A 25706-nucleotide genomic window follows, 5' to 3' on the forward strand; every position below is an offset into this window, starting at 1 on the left:
TCTCTTTTTTGCATGGTTACGAAGGGTCAAACGGCATTATTAGGGGTCAAGGAAGGGGATCGGGAATCGGTTTTCGCATTGGGCTTGCGCCCTGGGCAGAGGAAACTGGGCCAGTTGCGCAATGGCAGCACAGGTTAATGACTGCGATAGCTGGTCCAGGGAGGCCGGTGTCGCCTTTTACTTCCTCTGTTCTGTATGCCGGGGCACCTTTATTGTCTCTTCTTTTAATATTCTTTGGTGGAATTTCCACCGACATGCAGTTTTGAATATTTGGTTTGGGTCTGCTTTATTCTGCACCCTCTTCGATTCTTGGTTTCATCTATTATTTGTTTCATTGTCCTGCCTGTTCAGTTTGGCTTTCAGATACCTTGTTCGATATACAGATTGTTTGTTTTGCGGCCATTAGACGGCATTAGCATGATCTGGCAACTTTGGATGTCCTCTGGACCCCTTGTCACAGCATGCCGTTGAGAGGAGGCTGGCCCATACTCGTGTATAGATGAATAGTGTTTGCTTGAATAATCAGCACCTGTCAAATGCCATTGATAATAGTTCGTCCGCGTGCCTGTGATGTTTACATGCAATGCCACTACCCAACATACGTCGCAGTTGCCATGTCTGTTTACTTTGGTGTGCTACCTCGTGCCTTACTTCGGGTCTGACTACCTAAATAGCAGGCGAACACAGGTAGTGCAATTCGTAAAGATGGGAAGTCTCAGGGGAACTGCAGTTTCCTACCTGGGCAAGTGCTAACAGCATATCATCACCCTGCCTGTCATGTCTTTTTTCGTTCGCGTCTGCACTGAGAATCCAAATCCATAAAGTGACACAAGAGGCTATCCTCAAAGTTCATTAAGCTTGACAGTATCCATCTCCCCTCTGTCGCCATGATTGTTTCACTTTGCGCCCTTGTTATTGCAGTGCATCTGGTGTCCGGCACATGTGACTGTGGTTATTCGATTCAAAGTCCCGAAGGCGAGGGGGTCGTTGTGTTTATGGATCGGCTTGAGACTGACTTCGGTCAACTCCAAAACATCTCCCAAAGTCATGACTGGGTAGCGCAGGAATTCACAGTATCAGCAGAAGATGGACGCGGGAACTACAGCAAGGCCTTTGAGCCCACAAACGTCGCCATCCAAGCAACGCATGCTCAAAACAATCCTAGTCAGGGCAATGGTGTTGAGCTACGTGTGAGCAGTACTATCAGCAACGACGCAATCCCAGGAAGCGAGATAGACACAACAAGACTAGACCTTCACTGGGGATCATTTCGAGCTGGGATAAAGTTAACAGATATCAAGGGCACGTGTGCGGCGTTCTTCTGGGTGAGCAATTGGTATTGAATTCTGACTGAGGGAGCTAACAGTATGGCAGTATTTCAACGATACCCAAGAGATCGATATCGAGTTTCTATCACAAGAGTTTGACCACGGCAGGGGCGTCTACCCTGCCAACCTCGTTGTACAGTCTAGGGCGTCCATGGAGGCCGGTTACGATGCCAGCAAGACTGGGAACTTCAAGCGGGTAGATTTGGACTTCGACCCAACAGAGAGCTTTCACGAATATCGATTCGACTACATTCCTGGCCACGTTCTGTTTTATGCTGATAGCAAACTACTCACTCAGATGAACGGCAGTGATATGCCTACTTCTGGAGGTCATTTGATCCTGCAGCATTGGAGTAACGGCAATCCGTTGTGGTCTGGCGGTCCGCCGACCAAGGACGCAACAGTCACCGTCAGCTATGTCAAGGCTTACTTCAACTCATCGGATCACAAGCGTCAGTCATATTTACAGCAGCAATGTGGCCTGTCGGCCGAGAGAGCCTCTGTGTGTACTATCCAGAATGTTACGAATGCAACATCCCACAGTGGCGACATGCACGATTCTGACGATAATGACCAGAGTGACGCGGCGGGTACAGAGCTGAGCTTGCTGGGAGGCTTGGGACTTGGCTTATTGGCATTGTTCTTGTAAACGACTGGGCATGACTGAAGTTAGCAGTTCAAGAAGAGTACATACATTGCTACCTATTGTTGATAAGAAAACTATTCCGCTTCTGGTTCTTAGACAAATATGCTGGTGGCTGAATGTACCAAAGTGCTGACGTAGTAGACCTGAATTTGCAGCAGAAAGGTTGACTGTAAATTTAGTGTTGGTTGCACCAAAATAACAGCTACTGTCAAGAACTAGACCAGGATAGACTAAGGTTTGGGGCGTTGAATTGATGATTTCATTCCATCGTGCTCCAGCTGAGTACCAGGTTGTTGGAGGTTTAGCCAAGAATCCAACAAAACAGGGCCTAAAACAGGGCAGAAGCAGCGCAGTGAGTGAGATGATGAGGGGCCACCACGCAGCGATTATAAGTACCAAGGTATTGAGGTACTGAGGCATGAGTACAGTCAATGGTCTCTCCCTCTAGCTAGTGCTACGTTCTTTACATGTTATCACACCTACAACGCGATACGTTACAACATTTAATAGTATTTCGTTACAGTTAAACGCCATGCCTACTGAACCCTTCCTGGATATCTTACTCACCAACCATACAGACTCGAAGTCACTGTTTGCCCATGTTACAGGACGAGATGAGAAAGGCGTGGTGATGCTTCTCGCAGATGGGGAGACATTGTATCGTCCTGAATCGCCGTCCGAGATTCTCCAGCCTGTGGGAGCAGACATTGCCATACAAGTCGGCGAACCTGGAGCTCAGAAAAGGGTACGGATACCGCACATCTTTGGAGGCCGCATCTGGTTCTGCAAGGAAAACCCTCTCACGTTTCTGTTGAATCCTGGGCCAGCGGTGGTAGAGCCATCCGTGATGAACCCGACCGATCCGAACTTTCGCGCCGACTGGGGTTTCTGCGAATTCACTTACAACAACGACCAGTTGTATGTGAACGTGTCATATGTTGACTTTGTGAGCTTGCCGATCGGCCTGGAACTCGAGAACGAAGCTGGCAAAGTCACGCATGTACGGGGTTTGCCAAAGGATGGGCTGGACCAAGTCTGCGAAGGATTGAAGCGCCAGGGCGAAAAGGACGGCGCGGGATGGGAGAAGCTTGTGGTCAAGTCAGATTCAGGCTCCAACCTCCGAGCGCTGAGTATCAATGCTGCTGCGGAGCTGCACCCAGGCTTGCTGGAGAACTACTTTGCGCCAGAGATTGATGCGGCATGGGAGCGATACCAGAAAGAGGATATCGAGATCAACACCCAGGCTGAATGGGGCGACGTCAAGGGACGAGTGCATCATGACAAGATCGTCTTCAAAGACGTGGGCAAAGACAAGCTTGAGTTTTCATTTGCGAAGCCGTCAACCCGAGACATTGTATCGTGCAGCTCCGGGCCGTTTGCGGGGGGTCCGGACGTTACGCCGGCGCAGCTCAATGTCGGGGCCCGGCTTGCGGCTGCGCTAAACAGGACGACGCTGTCGGGCAACTGCCGGCAACCTGAGGGGGAAAAGGTGTGTGAATATTATTGTAAGGGGGAGGCAGAGGGAAGAACGAATCACTACTCAAGAATATGTCATGAGGTTACACATGAGGGTAAGGGATATGCGTTTCCGTACGATGACGTTGGAGCGTCTGGAGGAGTAGATCAGAGCGGGTTTCTAAACGATGGGAGACCAAAGCTGTTGACAGTTCATGTTGGGGGCAGAGAATAAGTTTAGAATGAATAGACCTATAAATATAAGTACTCGTTCAATATATCTGATTTGCAACCCTTTCTGGTTTCATCTTTCCAAAACCTATAGACAAGCCTCAGGGTAGCTAGGTAGTGAGTGTGTGGTAGAAAAGTTGGCCTCCTACATCTTGGGATATAAAAATAAGTGGTCTAAGAAGCCTAGTATAAGCAGCATAAGGTGACCTACTAATTTCGTCTATTATTTTTACAGTAGTCAGTTTTTCTGATACCCTGAGGGTAGGTAGGTAACGACTGAAGCAAGCTTGGAGGATATCTTGCTAGACCCTTATCAGGAGCCACTCGGTTGTATGGATTACATGTAAGACATGCGGTTGTGGCTTTTAATAGTATGTGCCCCGGCCGCAATCAAGGAACGAAAGGGTTGCAGGTTGACCCTTAGCTGTGCATAGCACCCATAGCTTTGAAGCTGGCCTCATGGTCCCGAGTTAGATTTATATTAGCCCCAACTCTATCTCTATCAGGATGACGCTGCTGGTAAGTTTATCAGTCACCAACTGATCAGAGTATTTTTTATCTAATCCTAGACACGAGCAACAGTAGATATTTTTTACTGCTACTCTAGTACAGGCAAATAAATATTCTTCCCTGTAGCAATATCTACGAAGGAATAAACGTGTAGGTCCTGACCCAATGATGCATCCTTAACTGGGGGGCCTCGGGAAGGAAGGAAGAACACAGCCATAACGGCGCCTGCCCACCCAATCTGCAGCTAACAAGTCGCATCACACCCAATCCCGTTGAGTGCGATGCCAGGGTGCGAACCTATCGATCCGCATACAAGCCCTTCTGCTGCATCAACCATGCCTCTACTTTTCCCTTTCACATCTAATTTAATTGCACATTGCTTTCATTTCTCTTTGATCCGGAGCATACAATATATAATTCTTCCGTCGTCTTCGTTCTCGGCATCGATTCACAAGCTCATGATAGATGATTGGCGATTTCTGACACAGTGATACCCCAACCAAGCAACCAAGCAACCATTCAGAATACTTAGTCGCTTCTTTCGACATTACCCCAGCATCCCCCCTTCTATCTAACTACCATCCGGTGGGGCCTGTTTCTTTAGCCAAGGGTTTGCATTTGTTAGACAGAACAACCCACCTTCGACGTTGTCGAGAAGCACTACTACCAGCAGGTGCCCATCATGACATGACCTGCAAAAGCGCCAGCACTTCTATCTTTACACCTCTCCCTCGACCTTAGTTGTCAAACCTGGATGATCAACTGTAAGGCTGTGCCTTTTTAAGTTATCATGGTCTACTGCGGGAAGCCTTCCAAAGGTTGCTCCGTCTGCCGTGGTCGGAAGATTCGCGTAAGTCATCCCGTCATCACTGGTCCAAATTATTCCCCGACAGCGTCCACGACCGGGACACAGGGGTTGACAGCGTCGCCATGACTATTTGTTGTTTAGTCCTTCTCTTGCTAACCTGTAATTCATCTCCCAAGTGCGACCAAAAGGAACCCTCGTGTACACAATGCACCAAGAAGGGGATGACATGTCCTGGTTATCGCAACATTGTTGATCTTATGTTTCGAGATGAAAGCTCCCATGTCATCAAGAAAGCAGAAAACAGGCGAGCCCAGCATCTCGTTCCGAATAAAAAGAGCTCTGCCGGCCAGGGACTCCCCTCTCCGTCTCCGTCTCCCTCGACACCAACTGAGCCGATCGGCTCATCGCCGACATTCATCATTAATCCAAGACCTGGCGGAGTCTTGGCGCCTGCTTCTAAAGTAGAGAATTCTAACAAAGCAACGGATAGACGTTCTAGAAAACGGGCCGCTCGTTGCCGCGCACCCGTGCTTTCAGCTTTGAACAACGATTGGAGCCGTTCTTCCTCAGAGACTTCGGAAAGCCCACCTGATGCCAATGACGATAGCAGGACTTCCGAGCTCGACGTCCCCTTAGACAGGGCTTTATGCCCCGAGACACAGGACAAGGGGATTTCCTTCTTCTTTTCTCGCTATGTTACGGATAATGGAGGTTCCCACCAAAATTACGTTTTCATATACGATGTATGGAAACCTCCGGACTCGGCCCAGACCCAAGTTGACCTGGTCTCTGTCAGTATGGCAGCCGTTGGACTTGCGGCATGCTCTCAAAGCATCCAGTCCCCCGAACTTATGACTCGCGCCCAAGAGAGTTACGCCATCGCACTCGGATTAACGCACCGGGCCCTCCGTGACCCGATAGAAGTAGTGAAGGACACAACCATGCTTGCCGTATTGATTCTTGGCACATACGAATTCGTTTCAGGCTATAGCACTCATACGATGCGTGCTTGGCAAGATCATGTTAATGGTGCTGCTGCTCTTGCTAGTATCAGGGGTGTTGCTCAATTTAGGACCAAAGCCGGGGCACGCATGTTTCTCATGCTTTGCCAAACAGTCCTAATCAGCTGCATTCAGAGTGGCCTCCCTATGCCAGGGACGTTAATAGATATTCGCCGTCAGATTCCTCCCTCCGAAGAACTCATGGGGCCCGACTTTTATGTAGCATATCCCGTTTACAAAGCACTGCAGGTTCGGCACGATATCAAATCAGGCAGACTTGATAGTCTTGATGACATAGTCAACGCCATATCTGATGTCCAGGAGGAAATTTCTGCAACACTCTCCGGGCTGCCAGAGGACTGGAGATACCATCATGTGCAGTTGACGCAGCCGGACCCACGAGTTTTGGGACAAACTTGTCACGTTTATGCCGGACTTCTTCAATCCACCACCTGGAACATGGTGCGAGGGATACGCATGCTCCTGCTGGAAACATTTGTTGAGAAATTTTGTGCAATCTTCGAGTCATCCAGCAATATTACAATATCGGAGGCCCATCTTCAGACTCTTGCCATATCTGTCAAACTCTTGAGCATGCTAGGACGATCGATTGCTGCAAGTATACCTCAGCACCTCGGAGTTGTTAGTATACGGGATATACTTGATCGGAAGGACCCAGCGCATACGGTGTCGATTGCTGCCAAGAAGCAAGCCTGCCGTGTCTTACCAACGCCTCCTGCCCATGATCCACGATTTGGTACAGGGGACGATGCTTCGAGCAGCGGCAGTAGCCCTGTAATGTTTGACCCAACAAGATCGACAGCCCATACAGACGATGCTGCTCGTTTTATGAGCCTTGCTTCAACCAACAGCACCATCATTTGGCCGCTGTACATGCTCGGCATGTCATCGGTCTGTTCCCCTGAGACGAAGCAGTACGCTGTAGAGGGCCTCAATGCCATACATAGAGAAGCTGGCTTGGAACAGGCGCGCGTCGTTGCAGGACTGTTGCAGGAGCAGAAGGCTGGCCATTCTATCCACAACTCGTCGCTTCTCGGCAAGCTTCCATCGGTAGCACCGAGCGCTCTGCCCTCGATAGTCTAATACGCCTAATTACGATAGATATGCGGTACCATGTGGCCCAACATCTCTCTTACTACTTCATTCAGCGTTCAATTGAATTCATCATACGCCATGGGCGTGATATTGGCAGGCTTTTCCATTTCTTAGCATGATTCTCTGGATAGATAGGGCGAGATTCAGAAGGCTACATACCCAGCACTTTTGAGCTATTGACATACTGCTGTCCTTCATGGGCAGACCGTGTGTCCGTTTTAATTACCAATTATCGAAATTCCCAAAACCGCCTCCTTTGGCCTTTTTGCGTACTGGCTCCTCCCATGTGTCAACGTCCTCCAGGTCTGCCTCGTTGACTGTTGGTGTACTCTGTTGCGTAGCGGTCTTTAAGTACTTTCCTACACTCTCTCCAGCACCTGTGTTCTCCATGCTGCCGTCGCTTCGTATCCGCTTGCCGGTCCATGTTGTCTTATCATCGTCTGTACCACCTTGTAGCCGGATCTTCTCCCGCTCCTTGGTCTGAAACTCGTTCGCTTGTTTCTGTTTTTGAAACTCGGCAAAGGGGTCAAGGAGAATGACAATATCCTTGATCAAGATCTTGTTAAGGGGGCGGTTAGAACCATCAGTGGGGACGTTTTCCATTTTGGCGAGGACGTTGATGTTTTCAACGACTTTTCCAAATACTGTGTGCTTGCGGTCGAGGTGAGGTGTTGGTTTGTACGCAAAGAAGAACTGGCTGGAGTTTGTGTTTTTCCCTTTATTGGCCATCGAGACTGGGAGCGTGAGGTTAGCAAGAATCAGACCGTACTGAAAGGGGCCACTTACGAGTTCCGCGGCCATTGTGTGTCATAGGACCATCGAATTCATCATCGAAATATTTGCCCCAAACACTCTGCCCGCCTCGACCACTGCCCGAGGGATCACCACCCTGAATCATAAAGTTGGGAATGTTTCGGTGAAAGGCCACACCCTTATAATAACCTGTCTGGGATAGCCTGATGAAATTCCACACAGCCTTGGGCGCAAACTCTGGGTATAGTTCGATTGTTAAATCGCCCATATTTGTTTCCATTCTCGCAAATCCCGTTGCCTTGACGCGCTTAGGCTTCAGCATGTACTCTTCATCAGAGAGTAGGGCTCTCTCGCCACTCGTCTCGGGTGTCAAGCCTGTGCTAGTGAAACTGGCTGCGGCTTTCCCGGTGGTATATGTAGCAGAATTGACAGCCAATTTCTTGTCATTGATCATCGACTGGCGAACGACAGTGCCAGCCCCCGTGGGTTTCGTTAGAGCAGTAGAGCTTCGGTTGACATCGCCACCTTGTTCACGAGCTTTGCGCGCCTTTTCTACCGCCGCTTTGGCACGCGAGACCTTTTCGCCCATGCTTCCCAAAGCACCGGCGTTGATATTACCGGCATTGCGCTCCTCCTCCTGCTCTTTTGTCAATTGCGCCTCGTGTCCTTCCTTCAAGAACTTGAACTGATTCAAGTCGCGACTGGCCGCATTCTGGGGGTCCTGGAGAGTGATGATGTCGGCGCGAGTGAACTCCTCGTCATCAACCAAGTCGCGCCACGATTTGGCCTTGATGTTCATGCGATCGACCGTATCCCAAGCGAAGACGTTGGCATACGTGCCATGACGAATAGCGACTATGTGTGTGTTGTCGGTGAAGACCTTGTATGTGACTGGATCGATCAGGTCGCCTTTTCCATCGCTCAATCCAGCACCAAGGGAGTCCGACTCTGAATTACGGGCGAAGTTGAGGCGGATCAAATCTTTTTTCTGTAGCGGCTCGCCGGTGACGGGGTTCTGGTTGGGATGCTTTTCGAGCCATGCGCCAATGACTTCGACATCGAAGATAGTTCCATCTGATGTGCAAACTGGGTTCTTAAATGGTTGAAGGCTCGCGGCGCAAAAGTTGAAGGGAAGACGACGAAATGAAGCAGTGGCTTGTTGGTTACGGGACGCGCCTGCGCCGATGCTGGGAGAGAAGGCGTCGGCCGAGGACCATTCTGAATGCGTAATCTAAGGACATGAAGTTAGAAGAAGAATGACCTTGGTTGAGGGATGTTGACTTACGTAGAGCTTGTCTGTTCCTTTACCCATTGTTGCGCTGATGGAACAAATGTGAATTGGTATAAAAAAAGAAGTTATGATGATGGAATTTCCCTACCTAGACCCATGGTTCCATATGATGCGCCACGCTAAGGTACGGTGCTTCTACGTACCTCATACGCTAACAAGGTGCCTGAGACGACCTGGGGCTTATCGTAACCCTTCGAGGTCTGGCCAATGAGGACACAAAGTGCGTACCATGGTTTCTCCTGGTGCTGGTGCTGACCTGGCATCACTGGGCGGCGACCAATTACATATACCCGTTGATTGCTCCCTTGAATCTGTAACTTGAGGCATCCGAACTCTTACATTAACTACTAATAAACCTCAACTATATCAATTCAACCTTATACTTAACCTTGACCACGAATTGTCAACGTCAAAGTCCCCTGCCCGCTCGAAGAAGCATAACGTGCCGCGCAATCAGGACATTCGACAGGCTCGACATGCTCCATAAATTAACAAGCTACAGCGCCACCTCTTAAACGTCTCCAAGCTCCCTTCTTTCTACCTTGAACTGCGACCCTTCTTTCTTCTATTCCAGTTCTCCTCGCGACCCTTACGAAGCTTTCGCCGCGATATCCACGATACGAACATCATGAGGTTCCTCACGGGACTGCTCGTGCTGGGCATGTCCCTTTGGACAACCCAAGCCTACGAGATCGGACTGGTACGGGATGGTCTTACAACTAGGTACAGAACGTTGGCATTACAGTTGCGCTAACTTTGTTTTCCTCTAGAGCAATAAGGAAGGCTACCAAGAATACTGTACCGGTAGGTCATGGCTATCATATGCGATTGGACTCTTTGATCTGACAGTCTTCAGGCATGTACAGCAAGTCCTCATGGGGCGGACCAGTCGATCCATTCATCCTTGTCAAGTTCCTCAACAGCAGCGACTCGGGCGTCAAGGATCCGACAGCAAGTCTTGTGATATTCGAGTGGAAGGACAGAAATCTCGTTGGAATACCTGATCCCGATGTTCCCGGAAACGTGAGTGGTGTCGCAAACCTCTCATTTGGCGCATACTGACATGCCTGGAATACAGCGACTCGGCGTCTGCGGCGACGATTTCGTCAAGCAAGGTTACTGCAACAAGACCGACATTGGCAAGTTCATCTTGAACCCCGACGTCGACAAGAAATCATCTAGCATGGTTCTCACCAAGGCTGTTCATCTCAACACGGCCGCTCCCATCAACTACGCTATCAAGAAAACTGGCTACTACTGCGTCCTTACAGACGTTGTCAATACCAAGAAATATGACCTTGTGGTCGAGTACCGCAATGCTTATGGTGAACTCGAAGCCACACAGATTCCCAAATTGCCATTCTATGGCGGCATGAGTATCTTGTATGCGCTCCTCGCTGCTTACTGGGGTTTCCTGTACTACCAACATAGACACGATATCTGTAAGCGCATCGACCCATGCAATAGTGAGCTCTGACTAACTCCATTTAGTGGCCGTGCAAAACTATATTACAGCAATCCTGATCTTCCTGGTAGTCGAGATGCTCATTACTTGGGGCTTTTATGGTTTGTGCTTTGCTCTCGTTGTACTGCTCGTTCTAACTCGAATGTAGAATATCAGAATCGTCATGGCTCGAACATCGGCTCAAAGGTTTTCCTCACAATTGTAGGAATCCTCAACGCCGGACGAAACTCGTTCTCGTTCTTCTTGCTGCTTATTGTTTGTATGGGTTATGGTGTGGTTAAACACACCCTGGGCAAGAGCATGATCAGAGTGCGATGGCTTGCAGCAGCGCATTTCCTGTTTGGCCTCGTTTACTCGCTTACTTTCCTCTCTATTACCCCAGAGACAGCTGGTAAGACTACTCGTTTATTCTTTACGCGATATCCACTGACCCAGAACAGGCCCATTTGTGCTCCTGATCGTCCTCCCTCTGGCTGGTACTCTGACTGCCTTCTATGTCTGGACGCTCAACTCCCTCAACTGGACCCTCAAGGATCTCCGCGAGCGAAAGCAGCATGCCAAAGAAGCCATGTACAGAAAGCTCTGGTGGGCTATTCTCATCAGTGTCATGGTCATCTTTGGTTTCTTCTTCTTCAACAGCTTCACATTTGCCTCTGCCAGCGACCCCGATTTCGTCCCATTCCACTGGAAGACACGATGGTTCATCCTTGATGGCTGGCTGAATGTTGTCTACTTTGCCGATGTAGCATGGATTGCGTATCTCTGGCGCCCTACGTCCAACAACCGTCGCTTCGCCATGAGTGACGAAATTGCTCAAGATGACGATGGCAACTTTGACCTTGGCGATATTGGTGTTCCAGGAGAGGACTCAGATGATGAGGAGGCTGAGATCGCCAAGCCTCAAAACAACCCCTCACAAAATGCCAACGGTCTATCGTTCTCAAGCGCATCTCGGAGCACCCCTCAACAGCCAAGGAACACTCGCACCGGTCCTCGCGAATCGCTAGAGAACGAGACCATCTTTGCCGTTGGGGAGGATGGAGACAAGTTCTCAGACGATGACGACAGTGACGAAGAAGACGCAAAGCTTGTGAAAGCCAAATGAGAAATTCAGGGCGTTGACTTGGGATGAATGCTTCTGCGGCCACCTCTCGGCGCATTGTTTTTTGTGTACTTATAGGTCTGCCAAAAAGATCAAATCTTACTGATGAATGAAGTGAGTTTCAGTTAATGCAGGGCTCTTTTTGTGTAGCTCGTGAAATGTAGTATAGTACAGATGGACAGGTATAAATGCAATATTGTGATCAATACACATGTTTCCAAGGTTGTTCTTCTCTTCAGCTCCCTCGGGGTCAATGTTCAAGGATAACCGCCATGGCCCTCCTACGTCTAACCCAAGACATCGCCCCCAAATCCGACTGGCCGTCTTCGACCATCGTTTTCGGGCAGAATAGCTAACACTTTGTACAATTTACCCATTCCATCTGGGCCCTTGTCAACAAGACGCTTCCAAGCCCCGTCGATCTTGTCAACGGTGTCCTTCTCCACACCAGGAGCCTTGGTCAACTGTTCAGCACGTTCACGGATACCCATGACCCCGAGGAAATCGCCCTGGGTGACAGGACCATGGACCTCAACGCCCTCACTTGCCAACATAGCCACCTCAGCAATGGCGGTGAAATCAACATCAGCGCTCAGGTCAACCAAGCCAGGCGCGGAAAAGGGGCTTGTACGCCTGTGGTGACGGATGCCTCGAAGTGAGTTGATAGGGACAGTGTCTGAAGTTCCGTAATCAAGAATGAGAGCGGCACCACTGGGCTTGGGCTTGGGATGTTCATCCGAACCACCGACACGAGTCGCAAAGTCTGTAGCAAAGATGGAAGCATCCGGGCAGATTTCAATATTCGAGTTAGGCATGCTCTTGAGCTTGCGGTATCGAGTAGAGGTCTCGGGCAGGAAGCGAGAGTGGCGGGTAGGGGTAGACGAAAGAGTAAGCTGGAATTCAGGGGGAGGCTCATGTTGCTCTGACTTTGGTGTTCCGAGCTGGGCATGAGTGACGCCCGGTGGTGTAGGTGACACCATCATCTCTCGCCATTCCATGGTGGGTTTGGTGTTCTCAGGTGGTGGCTGGGGAGCTGAAGTAGATGAAGAGGGCTTTGGTTGAGGTGGAGGAGCAGGGGCGGATTGGAAACTGTGTATAGGCAGTGCGTCAAAAAACTCATGGGCAATTATAAAAGGCATCTTGTCAGATTCTATAATGATGTTAGCTTTATAGTACAGCATAATAAGATCTCATGCTTACCGTATGGGATTGACTTGATGTTGTCGGTCCAAACGATCTGTTTGCCGTTGTACTTGCTAGCACTGCGAAAGCCAGACTCTGACTCTGACGACGAGGCATCAGGTCCGCAAAGAAGTTCCTTCTGAGCACTTCGGAGCTCACGACTGGCCTCAACCATGTAGACAGCGTCGATGCTGTTGGCCATAGCAGGGAATCTTTGGATTGTCTAGCAAAGAGTCAGTGAGAACGATAGAGAGCAAAACGTCATATGGAGTTCATACTCGAAGCATATCATCCATCAGCGTACCACGACCAGGTCCAGCCTCGATAATCTGAACCCCCTGCTTTGGTCGACCCTGGCTCATCCACTCAGCGATGAACCAAATACCAATGAGTTCGCCAAAGATTTGAGAGATCTCTGGTGAAGTGACAAAGTCTCCCTTTGTTCCAAATTGGTCTCGGCCTTCACCAATGGCTCCAGTATAGTATCCTCCAATATCACCAGTTAAGCACATTCGCATGTAGCTCGCCAATGGAACAGGTCCTGTTGTCTTGATACAGGTTAGCATGGACACTTTCTTTCGACAGAGCTTACTCACTGAGATAGCAGCAAAGAGCTGTTTAGCCAAAGGCGTCGACCACTTTCTCTCACCCTCGGATTCATCTGGAAATTCAATCTCTTTTTGATATCGACGAGCAGCAGATGAGAAGTTTCTGGCAGCACAAGAGTTGACCAAGTTTGGCTGTGACATACAACGGTTGTTGGCAAGCCTTGTAAGAGGCCTTATGCCCAATGATCTGAACATTTTGAGCCTCCGACTAAATAGTCGTGTATATAAAAGACTACAGACTCAAGAAATGGGCGAAGCTCCCTGGTAGTAGTAGTGCGATACCACTTACTCACATGAAGGTGGGCATCAGTGACGATGCTTTTCCTGAGACAAAGCTACCTGCTGATAAGATAAGGAATTCCTCAACGTCAAACCGTCCCCGAAGCTCCCACTGCTCTCCACAGCTTCGTTGTTCTCTATACATACTCGAATACCGAATTGAACACTATCTACATCTTCAAATATACCGCCGACCCAGACTCCGCCGTATCTTTACAAGACTAGACCTCTACATCCACTACAGCGCACATCATGTCCAGCAAATCGCGGTGGGCCGACACGGAGGAAGACGCCCGCCTCGACGCCAAACTCAAGGAAGAAAAGAGACGAAAGAAGGCAGAAAAGGCACGAAAACTCGAAGAAGAGAAGAAATCACAGGACGCAGCGAAGCAGAGCAACCTCGAAGCGGACGATGATAGACCCTCGAAGCGGCGGAGAATTACACCCGAGCCAGGCGCAAAACAAGACGAGAAACTGCCCCCAGCCAAGCTGCTGCGATTCCCGACTGGTAGCTGGGGCAAGTCCAGAAGCGTCGAGAATTACGAAAAGTTGAACGATATCGAGGAGGGAACGTATGGGTGGGTTGCGCGGGCGACGAATAAAGCCACGGGCAAGGTCGTCGCATTGAAGAGGTTAAAGCTGGAACCCCAGGATCGCAACGGTCTACCGGTCACCGGTCTTCGTGAGATACAAATACTCAAGGATTGCCAACACCGAAACATTGTTGCCATGGAAGAGGTAGTTGTGGGCGATGATGTATCGCGGCCAGACAAGTAAGCACTCGCCCGTCAATTCCGCTCAGTAGCAACGATACTAAACAGTCACTGCAGTTCATTATTCTTGGTTCTCGAATTCGTCGAACACGACCTCAAGTCCATTCTAGAAGACATGCCGGAGCCCTTCCTCTCCTCCGAAGTGAAGCGCCTTCTTCTTCAGCTCACATCAGGTATCGCCTACCTACACGACAACTGGATTCTCCACCGCGATCTCAAGACATCCAACTTGCTTCTCAATAACCGCGGCCAGCTGAAGATTGCTGACTTTGGAATGGCTCGTTACGTCGGAGACCCTCCACCCAAGCTTACCCAGCTTGTTGTCACCCTCTGGTATCGCGCTCCTGAACTACTTCTAGGTGCGAAGACGTACGATGCTGCGGTCGATATGTGGAGTGTAGGGTGCATATTTGGCGAGCTGCTCACTCGCGAACCTCTGCTCCAAGGCAAAAATGAAGTTGATCAAGTCTCGCGCATCTTTGAGCTCTGTGGCGTTCCCACAGAAGAGACATGGCCTGGTTTCAGACGTCTCCCCAACGCCCGCTCGTTACGCCTTCCTAAGACGCAGGTTGCCACGGGCTCTGTCGTTCGTGCTCGCTTCCCCAGCCTTACTAGCGCAGGCGCCGGTTTGCTGGGCGATCTACTGTCACTCAACCCTGAGCGCAGGCCGTCAGCGCAAGAAATGCTGCAAAACGAGTATTTCCGACAGGACCCCAAGCCGAAGCCAGAGAGCATGTTCCCGACCTTCCCTAGTAAGGCGAATCAGGAGCGTCGTAGACGCGTAGAGCCTCATGCGCCTGTGCGTGGTGGACAGGCTGCTTCTCTAGGCGACGCTGACCTGAGTGGCATATTCCAGGGGCGGGACAAGGAAGAGAAGGGAGCAGGATTCCAACTGCGCATGATTTAAGATTTGGGCACGTGGTGGCTGTCGTTTCAGCGGGATCGTTAGATTGCAGGTTATAGGAGCAGCTATTAGTACATCCCATTCGTATACCCAGATAGACTTAGGATTCATCGAAATTCGTTACCATCGGAAGGATACTATAATGCAAGACACACCGATATGAACAACATATTTGAAGAAGACACAAAACATGGTTCAAATTTATCCGGAAAAGCTGCTGCCAGTTACCAAGAACTGACGAGATTAAGATGTATATAATAGATAAAATCATTAAGTGATCTCTGCTCGATTTCAACCACCATGTCATAAGTATCCAAAATGGGCTTCCCCCAGATTAACTTCGCCAGAAAGACATATATCTACCAACGCCCTCACTGAGCGTGTGACGCATCCAAAGGACCAAGAACAATAAGCAATTTTTCTCCATCTGATGCTCGCCTAACCGTAAACACCTTCCAAGATTTAACTCCCAAAGAACGAGTGCAAGAATAAGTGATGGTTTGAGACTATTTGTCACAGATATCACAGTTCCACTGGGGGTAGGGCGTGTAGGCCGCGGGGGTGTACATGCCGAACTGGAAAGTCTTCTGTACCGCCAAGTAACCGGGGGATGGAACATCGGTAATTGCAGAGTCGGAATCCATGATGATGAGAGTGTACATGCCAACGGGGAGAGGAGCATCGGGGTCGTTGGCCTGCTTGCTAGTATCCCAAACGTAGGTAGGGTTCGTCTCGAAAGTCATGTTGGCGGTAAGAGTGTAGGTTTCGCCGGCGGAAGACTGACTGACAAGCACGTCGATCGCAGTAGGAGTGCCCTCGAGCGAGGTGTAGTTCCAGCCAAAGGTGGCATAGTCGCCAATCTTGATAAGTGGCGTAGGGACATACATAGTATCGGGCAGCGTCATGCTCAAACCACCGGGTTGCACATCAGCAGAAAAGGTTGTGCGTTTAGGAGCAGAAGTCCCAGTCTTGGTGCCCGACTTCTTATTTCCAGTCTCCTTTGCTGTCTTTGTGGAATCTTCGGTGGCAGTGTCTGTCTCTGTTCCAGTTTCGACTTTGGCTGTGTTTAAGTTGGTCTGCTTTGGGCTTTTCTTGGTGCCTGTGGTTTCCTCTTCAGTCGTGGTATCCTGACGAGGCTTAAGAACCGGTGTTTCCAGAGGCACTGTTCAAGGGTCAGTAAAAGGGGATCTGGGGGTTGTACAGAGAGCTGACGTACGATCTTCTGGGGCGACTCGTCGAACTACAACAGAGTCGACGTTGGGAAACCAACTGGGCCATGCTGAGGCCAAGGGCGCAAGAGAAGTAAGGCAGACAGCCACCTGGAGGATGCTTGAGGTGGGACGCATGATGGATTCGTTGATGGCAGTTGTCGGGTTCGAGAGAAAGGGGTTGAGATGGAAATCAGACAAGGACCACAGCGACGGGAGTTGAGGCTTGGTCGAAAATGGAAAGCCGTTGTCGTCTCGATGGCGATGACGATGACGATGACGATGTTATATTAACTATGTTGGTTGGATAGATTGTCCTTGCGAATGACAGATCTGTCGAGGATGGTGGGCGTGTCCAAGCTGATGAGAGCGAGTGAAGGGTGAAACGGATGGAGTAGCGAATGTCGAGAGAGAATCAGAGTTAGAGAGACAACAGAATCAAAGCAATGACGATATGCTGCTAGTCCTAAAGTTCTGAAATTGAACAATCTCTAAAGCTTTAACGAGAGGAAGAGCGAGCGTGTGAGCGAACGAACGAACAAGAGGTGGACAAGAAATCAACAGGATAGGAGCAAAAACGGGAGAACAAGGGAAAGCGTTGGCGTTATGTTGGGTTGGCCCAGCAGACAAGGGAGCAGGGGGTTGGTCATTTCCTCTCATTGGGTAAAAGCATATACTTCAAGCCCCAGAACAGTACCCCCCCTTGATGATCGATTTTTAACTCGGGAGCCAAAACAACAGTTCCGTATTTTCTTTTCATTGGGTGGAGTCTGAGCTTGGGACCGTTGGATCTCCATCTGTTATCCGTAGTGGGAGCTGAGATGGACGCTGCAGTGCCAAAAACTGTACGTACAGCAGATAATCACAGTATTGGCCGGGCTTGCAGGACACAGCCCGTCCAGAGCCTGATTTATTGGTGTAGCATTATTCACTTATCGTCAGACGTGGAAGTCATCGTCTCGTGTTGACAAAGTTGGATGCTTCCCAACTGATCCAAAAAAAGGAACAGACACCATCACATGATCTCGTGTAGACTCCGTTGCTTCACCTAAAAATAACAACGGTTACCCTTCGCCCCATCCCTGTTCGGAGTCCCCTAACGCCTGAACCCGCCCGCTATTCTCGGCAATCATGCACAAAAGATGGGACGGGCGACAGGGTTAGCGGGATTAGGTACTACGTAGTAGGGTACTAAGGTTCCATCAACAGATTCTTGGGTTCGATGGCAAGTGTCATCGTTACTGCGATCTTCTTTTCATGATTTCTAGATCTTTCTAGTATCGCACGCACCAGTTAACTACTCACTCTCCCTGGAACTCTCAGTCAACCCTTGGACCTTGACCTGGGTGCCCTCCCAGAATCTTGAATATGCCTGCGACGATGGTGTCTCAAATTAAAGTGAAGCACCTACTAACCTTTCTGCACGGCCCCGTTGATCTCACTTGAGTTTGGGCTGAGTTTGTTTTTCTATCGCTTTAACCTCTGATCAAACGGCCTTGGTCTCATGTATCAATCACGTGGAGGTAGGAATATCAAGTAACTCAGACAGTATGTCTGATTCAACTGCATTACAGATTCCTATTCATATCATACACAGAATATGTTTCCGCCGTTGTTTGCTCATAGCCTGTCAGCCCGTCTTTAATGCCAAGTATTGAACGATCACCACCCGATGCAACATGACTGCGAGGGTGCTGATTACTGTCAGAAACCCCATAGGTGAAGGACAACCCCAAAAGCAAAACTGTCAAGATTTACTACGTAACCCACGTAAGACTGTTTGAAGTCTTCTTTTCACAATTCGATCTATGTGGCAATGTTTGTATACATGTATTCATGGAAGGCCTCTTTTGATCGATCTGCGTCTGGTTGTGTCATTGTACAACATGTGTGGTTATGTAGGATTCCTACCCACGAGGCATGCGAATTGTGACTAATTCACTGCTTGAAATTGAACGTTTGTTTGCTTTTTCCTGTTCTATTTCCTTCTCAAGCCAGAAGCCGAATAACGGGAGGCTCGCGTTTGTGGATGGCAGCCCCTCAGAGTGACGGGAAGTTGTCAACGAGGCTCGCAGTTGCCAACAGCGGCACGTGAATCTGCCTGCCTGTTGGCTCGCTTTAATGATCAAATAAGGGCCTCCTACCTGATGAGTTACAGAAAGCTCCTTCCCCTCGAGAGTTGCGAATATTTGCCTTTCTACCCGCCATCTTTTTCGTCCACCTTTCAGCTTTTCATTCTTCAGTACCTACACTCAGAATCGAGATACTCTCTCAAGACGACCACAATGAACCTTACACAGTAAGTACAGTACCAGCAAGTCATTTCAATTCAAATGCTTCCAAATTCTCAATGCCGCTTTCAGTTCTAATTTGTTACACCCTTAGGAATCAAACCGTATGCTCACTTGCCCTATCTACGCAAGATTCATCGCGGATACAGATATTAGAAGCTGACATTTGTTCAAGGGCCTCGAGTCGCCAGCTAACAAATCTCAATGTGTCTACATCCCACAGGAAGAGTACAGCAACCTCCTCGCAGCTGCTCATCAGTACTGTATGTTTCATCATGATCGAATGGCTTGACTTCCCCTTCTGCAACTCTTTCTGATTACTGCATGCTCAGTCTACCTGCGCCAGAATCTCAACCATTGCGGCTTCGACGATGCCACTCTTAACGTACGTTCAGCCTTTTTTTTCTTTTTCTTTTTCACTTTGAGCCTATCTGATTCTTTATCTTAGGCACTTTGTCTGCCGACAGCGACTCAGAATACCCCGTCATTCGCAGACGAGAGTGTCGGCGATTCAACTTCAACACCGTTTGCCCCTGACATCTCAGCCTCTCTCTACCAGAATCAGCAAGGTGCCCCATTTGGAGCTTCCAACGAAAAGCGAGCCTTCAAGGGGAACAACAATCTCGGAGGTGAGGTTATGCACGCATCTCCCGCCTATGCAGGCAACTCGCCGGACCAACAACATCGTGGTTTACTTCAAAACAAAAAACGATCCGAGTCCAACCGATGGGTGGAGAGTGCCGCTCAAAGATCGGTCCAGCTTCTGAACTTGGCTCCTGGCGTCACTCATGGCGAAGTTGCTACGATCGTTCGAGGCGGACCGCTTCTGGAGATTTTCGTCCGGGCAAAAGACAACTCTGCTACAGTATCCTTTGTACGGGAAACTGATGCAGTTGACTTCCTTGATTACACTCGGACATGTGGCTTGTATTTCAAGGACCGTAAAGTAGGTTGAGCGATGAATCTCCCTAGCTCTTATTCTGACGAATGGTTGTAGATACATGCCAAATGGTCTGACTATCAGTACGTCGTGAAAGGCCAAGTCGCCTACCATGCCGCCAGAGGAGCTTCTCGAAACTTTGTCATTCGCAAGCGGGATCCCAACACCACTGCCCAAAGCCTCCGTGAGGATCTCGACCATATCCACAACCTTCATGTGATTGACATCGAGTTCAACAAAGATAATTGTTTTGTCAGCACCAGTTCAATCAATTCCGCTATCTTCGCCCGCAATTGCCTTCTTAGTCGGTCGTAAGTTGGGTTTGCCGGAACTAGCACTCATTCATGCTAGCGATCGAATTACTGCTAACTGACAACTTGGCAGGGAGTACAAGAATTCTCGTATCGAATGGATCGCTGATGAGTGTGCTCAACCTCTGGATACCTTACCTTGTGACGCCAAGGCCCCGGTCCTTTGCGTGAAGGAAGACAGCAGCGCCGCGCCTGCTCACCCATCGCGCAAGAACCTCATGGGAAATCGATTCCAGCTTCTAGATCTCAGCGATACTGACACAAGTAACGGTGACGATTCTTCGGACGAGTCTCTCTGAGTAAGACATAGTACTCTACATATTTTGATACCTCCAGTCATGTTTTGTTCGTTTAAATTCCATACCAAGATTGTTGCAGGGAAATGCATAGAGGGGGAAAGGAAGATAGTCACACAACCTGTTGACTGCATATATCAGAGCATAGTTTGACCAATGGCACTGCCATGAACCTACTTGGTACCTAAGTGTAACTCGCCCGGGGTAAGCCAGACAAATACAGTACTTGGCACTTTTAGTCAGGTAGTTAAATATCGAGATTTAGCAAATGAATCTCCTAGAGTTTGTTCAATTGAGAATTCAGAGCCTGCTTAATATCCGCTACGAGATCACTGAAGTTAGCTGCAGGACGATGACTGGATGGTGACACTGCCAGATGCACTCGTAGACGTCTAGATAACCCTTTCCAGATGGTCAATAATACAGACTACAATGCCCAGACTTTTCAGATGACTGCTCTGTAGAATTGGCTGACGCCCTCGACAAATGGCAATCGCCCCTTACTGCTCCGTGACTGCTTTCCAGGGGACACGGTACATGCACAGTTAGTTGGGCTTCGAATCCCGCCCCTGACCGATTTCCACGAGCCATAAACCAACCTCTTCATCGGTATATTCAAAAAGAAAAGTATGTCACAATTTGTAATATTGCTTGTCACCGAAAAAGTTAAAACCCTGCGCATAAAAACTCAGGGGTAGCCAGCAGTACTGGAGACATAAGCATATGGCTAACTAGACATGTGCACGACACGCAGGCAGGCAGGTAATGATAAAAATACGCAAAAGAGCCTTAAAGATCTATTGAAGAGTATTGCAAAAAAAGAGCGCGCGCTAACGTTCATCTCAGGCTAAGTGTCGGGTTCGTCTCACTCTGTGAGTAAATCTGCTGGCCAACTACCAAGCGCTTAACCGCTCGACCACCTAGCCGTTGAATTCCGTCTTTGTTAAGTGCTGACTTGTCTTGATACATATGTCTTTCACTGGAGGTTCGGGTAGGAGTGAAGGCTGGGTGCTGCCTGGAGAAATGCCCACCCAGGCAGGCAGGCGCCTGTATGCTGGCTACGAGACAGGCAGGACCCGACGCTGCCACCCTACCTAGATTCCAATGTACATTCAGCGTTCGAATCCAGCTTCTATCATTCTTGTAGAGTCTTTTGTTAAATAAAATAAAAAGAACAATCATCATGAGGACCACTATAGGTCTGAGTCTTGCCCCTGAATAAGGGGTAGCATGCATTAGTTCATTAGAAATTCTCAACTGAGCATGCAGATAGAATTGTCATTCTGACAAAGCTGGCTTGATTAAGAGTTGATTCGTATATTGAACTACCTATGGGCGGAAATACCATGGCTGTGGACAATAAAGGAGTGTTTGCCTTTGATCTACAAGCGTCATGTTCAATAAGCAGCAAGAATAAACAGTGTCGTTCTCTGGGCAGACGAACAAAATGCGAACCTCTGAGTTGACTTATAGTAAACGTGCAGAACACCCAAAGAAGAGAACACAGGTAGAGCGGAGTGAAAGTGAAAAGGGGGGACAAAAAAGAAAAAAAGAAACCCTCCTCCGGCGAGACCAATGAGGCTCGATGCATCGCTGCAGAGACAACCCAGATGCTACTAGCGGGAATCGTTGGGAAGGTAATCAAACGGCTTAACCGCTCGACCACCCTGTTGATATAATGAAATGCATTTGTAAGTTATATAGCTATGCGCTGAGTCTGGGGATTGCAGGTTGATGGCGGCCGTTGACAGCTGGCAGCGGGTGCAGGTTTTTGACGGGAGTTTACAACACCAGGCTTCCAACCTGGACCACAGTACTGACAAAGAAGGACCCCCGTGTCGCTTGGAACTGGAATCGGCAACGGGGAATAGGTCAGGATATTGTCCTTATATGTCTAGCAGTATCTGTCGTTGCCCGGATTCCGTCCCCTGATTCCCAATCGACTGACTCAATAGTATTTTCATAGCACTAAGGGGCACAATACAGAAACAAATATTTACCCACATCACTGAAATGTAGCTCGGGTAGTGGTGTTTCTTGTGGAAAGGGAGATTGGGTATGTGAACAGTCAGGGGGGAGTGTCATGACGGACAGCATAATACTAAGCTATATAACCTCGAATTTAAATGGAAGTAATTACCATGACGAATGATCATCCACATAAGTGTACAATGTGAGTGGAATGATCATATCTAAGCTCATTACACTAGGTCAGCTTATAATAATATGGCGGCGCTTTTCATCTTCAAAGAGTAAATCCAAGAGAGCAGTAACCTTAACAATAAAACCCCAATATATTGTTGCAGTACTGCATCTTACTGCCAAACTCACACCCCTTTTAGATCGAATGAGTCTTCATTTATAAAACCCCAATAATTCAACAATAAAGGCTAACGATGTAAAGTTCGATAAGGCCACAAAGCCACGAGGCCGCACGATCAATAAGGTTGAACTGGACAATAGAATCGCAGCAGTTAGGTCAGCTTATGCTACTTGAACTATACCTAGTCTTTAGGTTGTTTATTTTTGTATCCTAAGATTTAGGAGATCATTAGGCAAGTCTTAGGGAATACAATAGGTAAACCAATCTAATCAATTCATCTCTATCTAAGAGTACTATATTATTATCATCATCTCAAACGTACAAAACAGGGTATATATTCATGTCACGTGCCCTTGAGCAACTGCCCGGGCCAAAAGAAAAGGGAAACGACGAGACGAGACGTTTAGAAATCATCGTCAAAGGTGAAGTCGCCCCCGTTCTCGCCCTTCGGTGCTTCCTCTTCATCCTTCTTGTTGGCGCTGTGAAGAACACCGGCCTTCTGGTAGTCAGCAACGCGCTTCTCGAAGAAGTTGGTCTTGCCGCCAAGGGAGATGTTCTCCATGAAGTCGAAAGGGTTGGTGGACTTGTACACCTTCTCGTTGCCGAGAGCCACGAGGAGGCGATCGGCGACGAATTCGATGTACTGCTTCATGAGGTTGGAGTTCATGCCGAGCAGAGCACAAGGGAGAGCCTCGGTGAGGAACTCCTGCTCAATAGAAACGGCATCGGTGATAATGTCCTGGATCATCTGTTTGCTGGCACGTCCCTTGAGGTGAGAGTGGAGGAGACAGGCAAAGTCAGTGTGAAGACCCTCATCACGAGAAATGAGCTCGTTGGAAAAGCTCAGACCAGGCATGAGGCCACGCTTCTTGAGCCAGAAGATGGAAGCAAAGGCACCGCTGAAGAAGATACCCTCAACGGCAGCAAAAGCAACAAGACGCTGAGCAAAGGAAGAGTTCTTGTCCTGGATCCATCGGATGGCCCAATCCGCCTTCTTTCGGATGCAAGGAATAGTGTCAACGGCGTTGAAGAGGTATGTACGCTGGGCAGGGTCCTTGATGTAGGTATCGATGAGGAGGGAGTATGTTTCGGAGTGGATGTTCTCCATCATGATCTGGAAACCATAGAAGCATCGAGCCTCGGGGATCTGGACCTCGCCGCTGAATCGCTCAACAAGGTTCTCATTGACGATGCCGTCGGAGGCAGCGAAGAAAGCAAGAATGTGGGAGATGAAGTATTGCTCGTCCGAAGTCAAACGGTTGTTCCAGTCGTGGAGATCCTTGGAGAGATCGATCTCCTCAGCTGTCCAGAAGGAGGCCTCTGCCTTCTTGTACATTTGCCAGATCTATCAGGAAATATTAGCATCATGGCCAAGTGGGGGCACCACTTTACGCGTCAAAACGCGTCACTTACCTCATGGTACTTGATGGGGAACAGAACAAATCGCTGGGGGTTTTCTTGAAGGATGGGCTCGTCTTCCTCAGCCTTGGAGACAACTGTCTTGGACTCCTCCTTCTTGGACTCCTCAACGATCTTGGTCTTCAGCTCGGTGGTATCGGTACCGAAGTTAAGCTTCTTCACAGGGGATTCCATGTTCAAGTTCTCGATTCCGGAAGCAGCCTGTTAATGTTAGCGACGAATTCGAGTGTAAGTAACTGTGAACGTCGTGGCGTACCTGCTTCGAAGGAGTCATTTGTGCAGCCATTGTGGTATAAAGGGAGGAGAAGTGCTTGTGTTGACTTTGAGCTGTGGTTGCGGTGGTGATGGTCCAAAGTAAAGAATGAGATGAAGGACGGGGTTTTATAAGCTGGAACGCTATCACGTGGAGTGGACCGCGTCGCGACGGGCAATACGCGGTGGATAATGGACGAAAATACTAATAATTGCTTAGGCCAAATACACTAAAGCTAATCTAAGTTTTTTCTATCAGTATGGACTGATTTTTACTTAACCTTAGTAGGTACGGATACCTGCTAGATACTAGGTACATACAGCAATAGCGGGCCACTTTACTCTGTACTGCGCTGGGTATCACTGCGCGTCACTGGGTGAACCAGGGGCTTTGGGCGCATTCACGACCACTAGCGCTTGAGCTGCTACCATGAGAATCTCAAGCCACCAGGATCATTGAAGCGAATATGGCCAAGGGGGACGCGTAAAGACGCGTTTCGAGCGGGTTCACGGTCGTCTTGGGCATGGTTCCAAGTCTCTACTTTGAGTTTTTTTTACCAGAACTCACCTAAGCTCCACTATCCCTGTACGGTACCTGCTTCATGACAGGGAGTGATGATTCAGGCTTTGTCAGGGTTAACGTCATGACCGGATATTTGTCAATTAGCGCTCTATGGAGTATTCTGTGCTGTTCTACTATGTACCGAGCCTTTTCTCACGTTGGTGGGCCAATACGTGTGAGATAAGATGGGTTTATTGAGGTATGATAGTGGTATGAGACGGGACCTAACTGGGCTCATGAGATGATGTTCAGCCGACTGTGGATGCCATGATGACCTTCAATAGTACCATTGAGACGCCATTGATGTCTAAAAAAAATCCACGAGTTCAAAATTGAAGTCAATGGATATCGCCATCGTTGTCAATCTTCCGTCGATCCCTTCCTCCTTCCAAGGGTGAGGAACGCGTTTCTAGGGATACACACCGCGTCTTAGCTCAGGCCCTGAATCTGACGTTACCAACATGGATCTATCTTACGGGGTTGATGCGCCTTCTACTCCTTGATCCTGCCTAGTAGGAAGCAGAAAGGTTAGCCTCCTATGTCTTAGGGTATAGAAATAAGTAGTCTAAGAAACCTAGTCTAAGCAGCATAAGGTGACCTACTGATTTCGTCTCTTATGCTTATTACGGTCAATTTTTCTGATACCCTGGGG

General features: G+C 48.8%; 9 protein-coding genes across 9 annotated transcripts; 5 read left to right on the forward strand and 4 right to left on the reverse strand.

The window, feature by feature from the left end:
- Positions 1 to 887: 887 nt before the first annotated feature.
- FPSE_09316 (uncharacterized protein) lies at positions 888 to 1977 on the forward strand (the record flags this gene model as incomplete). Its single annotated transcript, XM_009262433.1, has 2 exons — positions 888 to 1325; positions 1375 to 1977. 2 exons carry the CDS (start codon positions 888 to 890, stop codon positions 1975 to 1977), a joined length of 1041 nt encoding a protein of 346 aa, XP_009260708.1.
- Positions 1978 to 4960: 2983 nt separating this feature from the next.
- FPSE_09317 (uncharacterized protein) lies at positions 4961 to 7083 on the forward strand (the record flags this gene model as incomplete). The annotated part of the gene is made up of 2 exons (XM_009262434.1): positions 4961 to 5020; positions 5155 to 7083. The coding sequence occupies 2 exons, from the start codon at positions 4961 to 4963 to the stop codon at positions 7081 to 7083; spliced, it is 1989 nt and encodes a 662-aa protein (XP_009260709.1).
- A 234-nt stretch (positions 7084 to 7317) lies between these two features.
- On the reverse strand, positions 7318 to 9160 carry FPSE_09318 (uncharacterized protein; the record flags this gene model as incomplete). Its single annotated transcript, XM_009262435.1, has 3 exons — positions 7318 to 7829; positions 7882 to 9079; positions 9134 to 9160. The coding sequence occupies 3 exons, from the start codon at positions 9158 to 9160 to the stop codon at positions 7318 to 7320; spliced, it is 1737 nt and encodes a 578-aa protein (XP_009260710.1).
- Positions 9161 to 9767: 607 nt separating this feature from the next.
- FPSE_09319 (uncharacterized protein) lies at positions 9768 to 11709 on the forward strand (the record flags this gene model as incomplete). The annotated part of the gene is made up of 7 exons (XM_009262436.1): positions 9768 to 9839; positions 9910 to 9943; positions 9996 to 10162; positions 10218 to 10581; positions 10631 to 10705; positions 10753 to 10995; positions 11045 to 11709. The coding sequence occupies 7 exons, from the start codon at positions 9768 to 9770 to the stop codon at positions 11707 to 11709; spliced, it is 1620 nt and encodes a 539-aa protein (XP_009260711.1).
- A 284-nt stretch (positions 11710 to 11993) lies between these two features.
- FPSE_09320 (uncharacterized protein) lies at positions 11994 to 13691 on the reverse strand (the record flags this gene model as incomplete). The annotated part of the gene is made up of 4 exons (XM_009262437.1): positions 11994 to 12856; positions 12907 to 13111; positions 13167 to 13436; positions 13485 to 13691. The coding sequence occupies 4 exons, from the start codon at positions 13689 to 13691 to the stop codon at positions 11994 to 11996; spliced, it is 1545 nt and encodes a 514-aa protein (XP_009260712.1).
- A 336-nt stretch (positions 13692 to 14027) lies between these two features.
- On the forward strand, positions 14028 to 15455 carry FPSE_09321 (uncharacterized protein; the record flags this gene model as incomplete). Its single annotated transcript, XM_009262438.1, has 2 exons — positions 14028 to 14548; positions 14606 to 15455. 2 exons carry the CDS (start codon positions 14028 to 14030, stop codon positions 15453 to 15455), a joined length of 1371 nt encoding a protein of 456 aa, XP_009260713.1.
- Positions 15456 to 15958: 503 nt separating this feature from the next.
- On the reverse strand, positions 15959 to 16798 carry FPSE_09322 (uncharacterized protein; the record flags this gene model as incomplete). The annotated part of the gene is made up of 2 exons (XM_009262439.1): positions 15959 to 16614; positions 16669 to 16798. The coding sequence occupies 2 exons, from the start codon at positions 16796 to 16798 to the stop codon at positions 15959 to 15961; spliced, it is 786 nt and encodes a 261-aa protein (XP_009260714.1).
- Positions 16799 to 18945: 2147 nt separating this feature from the next.
- FPSE_09323 (uncharacterized protein) lies at positions 18946 to 20501 on the forward strand (the record flags this gene model as incomplete). The annotated part of the gene is made up of 7 exons (XM_009262440.1): positions 18946 to 18959; positions 19046 to 19055; positions 19127 to 19214; positions 19284 to 19336; positions 19400 to 19897; positions 19949 to 20202; positions 20276 to 20501. 7 exons carry the CDS (start codon positions 18946 to 18948, stop codon positions 20499 to 20501), a joined length of 1143 nt encoding a protein of 380 aa, XP_009260715.1.
- Positions 20502 to 23224: 2723 nt separating this feature from the next.
- On the reverse strand, positions 23225 to 24526 carry FPSE_09324 (uncharacterized protein; the record flags this gene model as incomplete). Its single annotated transcript, XM_009262441.1, has 3 exons — positions 23225 to 24166; positions 24235 to 24441; positions 24497 to 24526. The coding sequence occupies 3 exons, from the start codon at positions 24524 to 24526 to the stop codon at positions 23225 to 23227; spliced, it is 1179 nt and encodes a 392-aa protein (XP_009260716.1).
- Between the last annotated feature and the right edge of the window lie 1180 nt (positions 24527 to 25706).

This window comes from Fusarium pseudograminearum, chromosome 3 (genome assembly GCF_000303195.2).
Source record: "Fusarium pseudograminearum CS3096 chromosome 3, whole genome shotgun sequence".
In the NCBI taxonomy this organism is placed as follows: domain Eukaryota; kingdom Fungi; phylum Ascomycota; class Sordariomycetes; order Hypocreales; family Nectriaceae; genus Fusarium; species Fusarium pseudograminearum.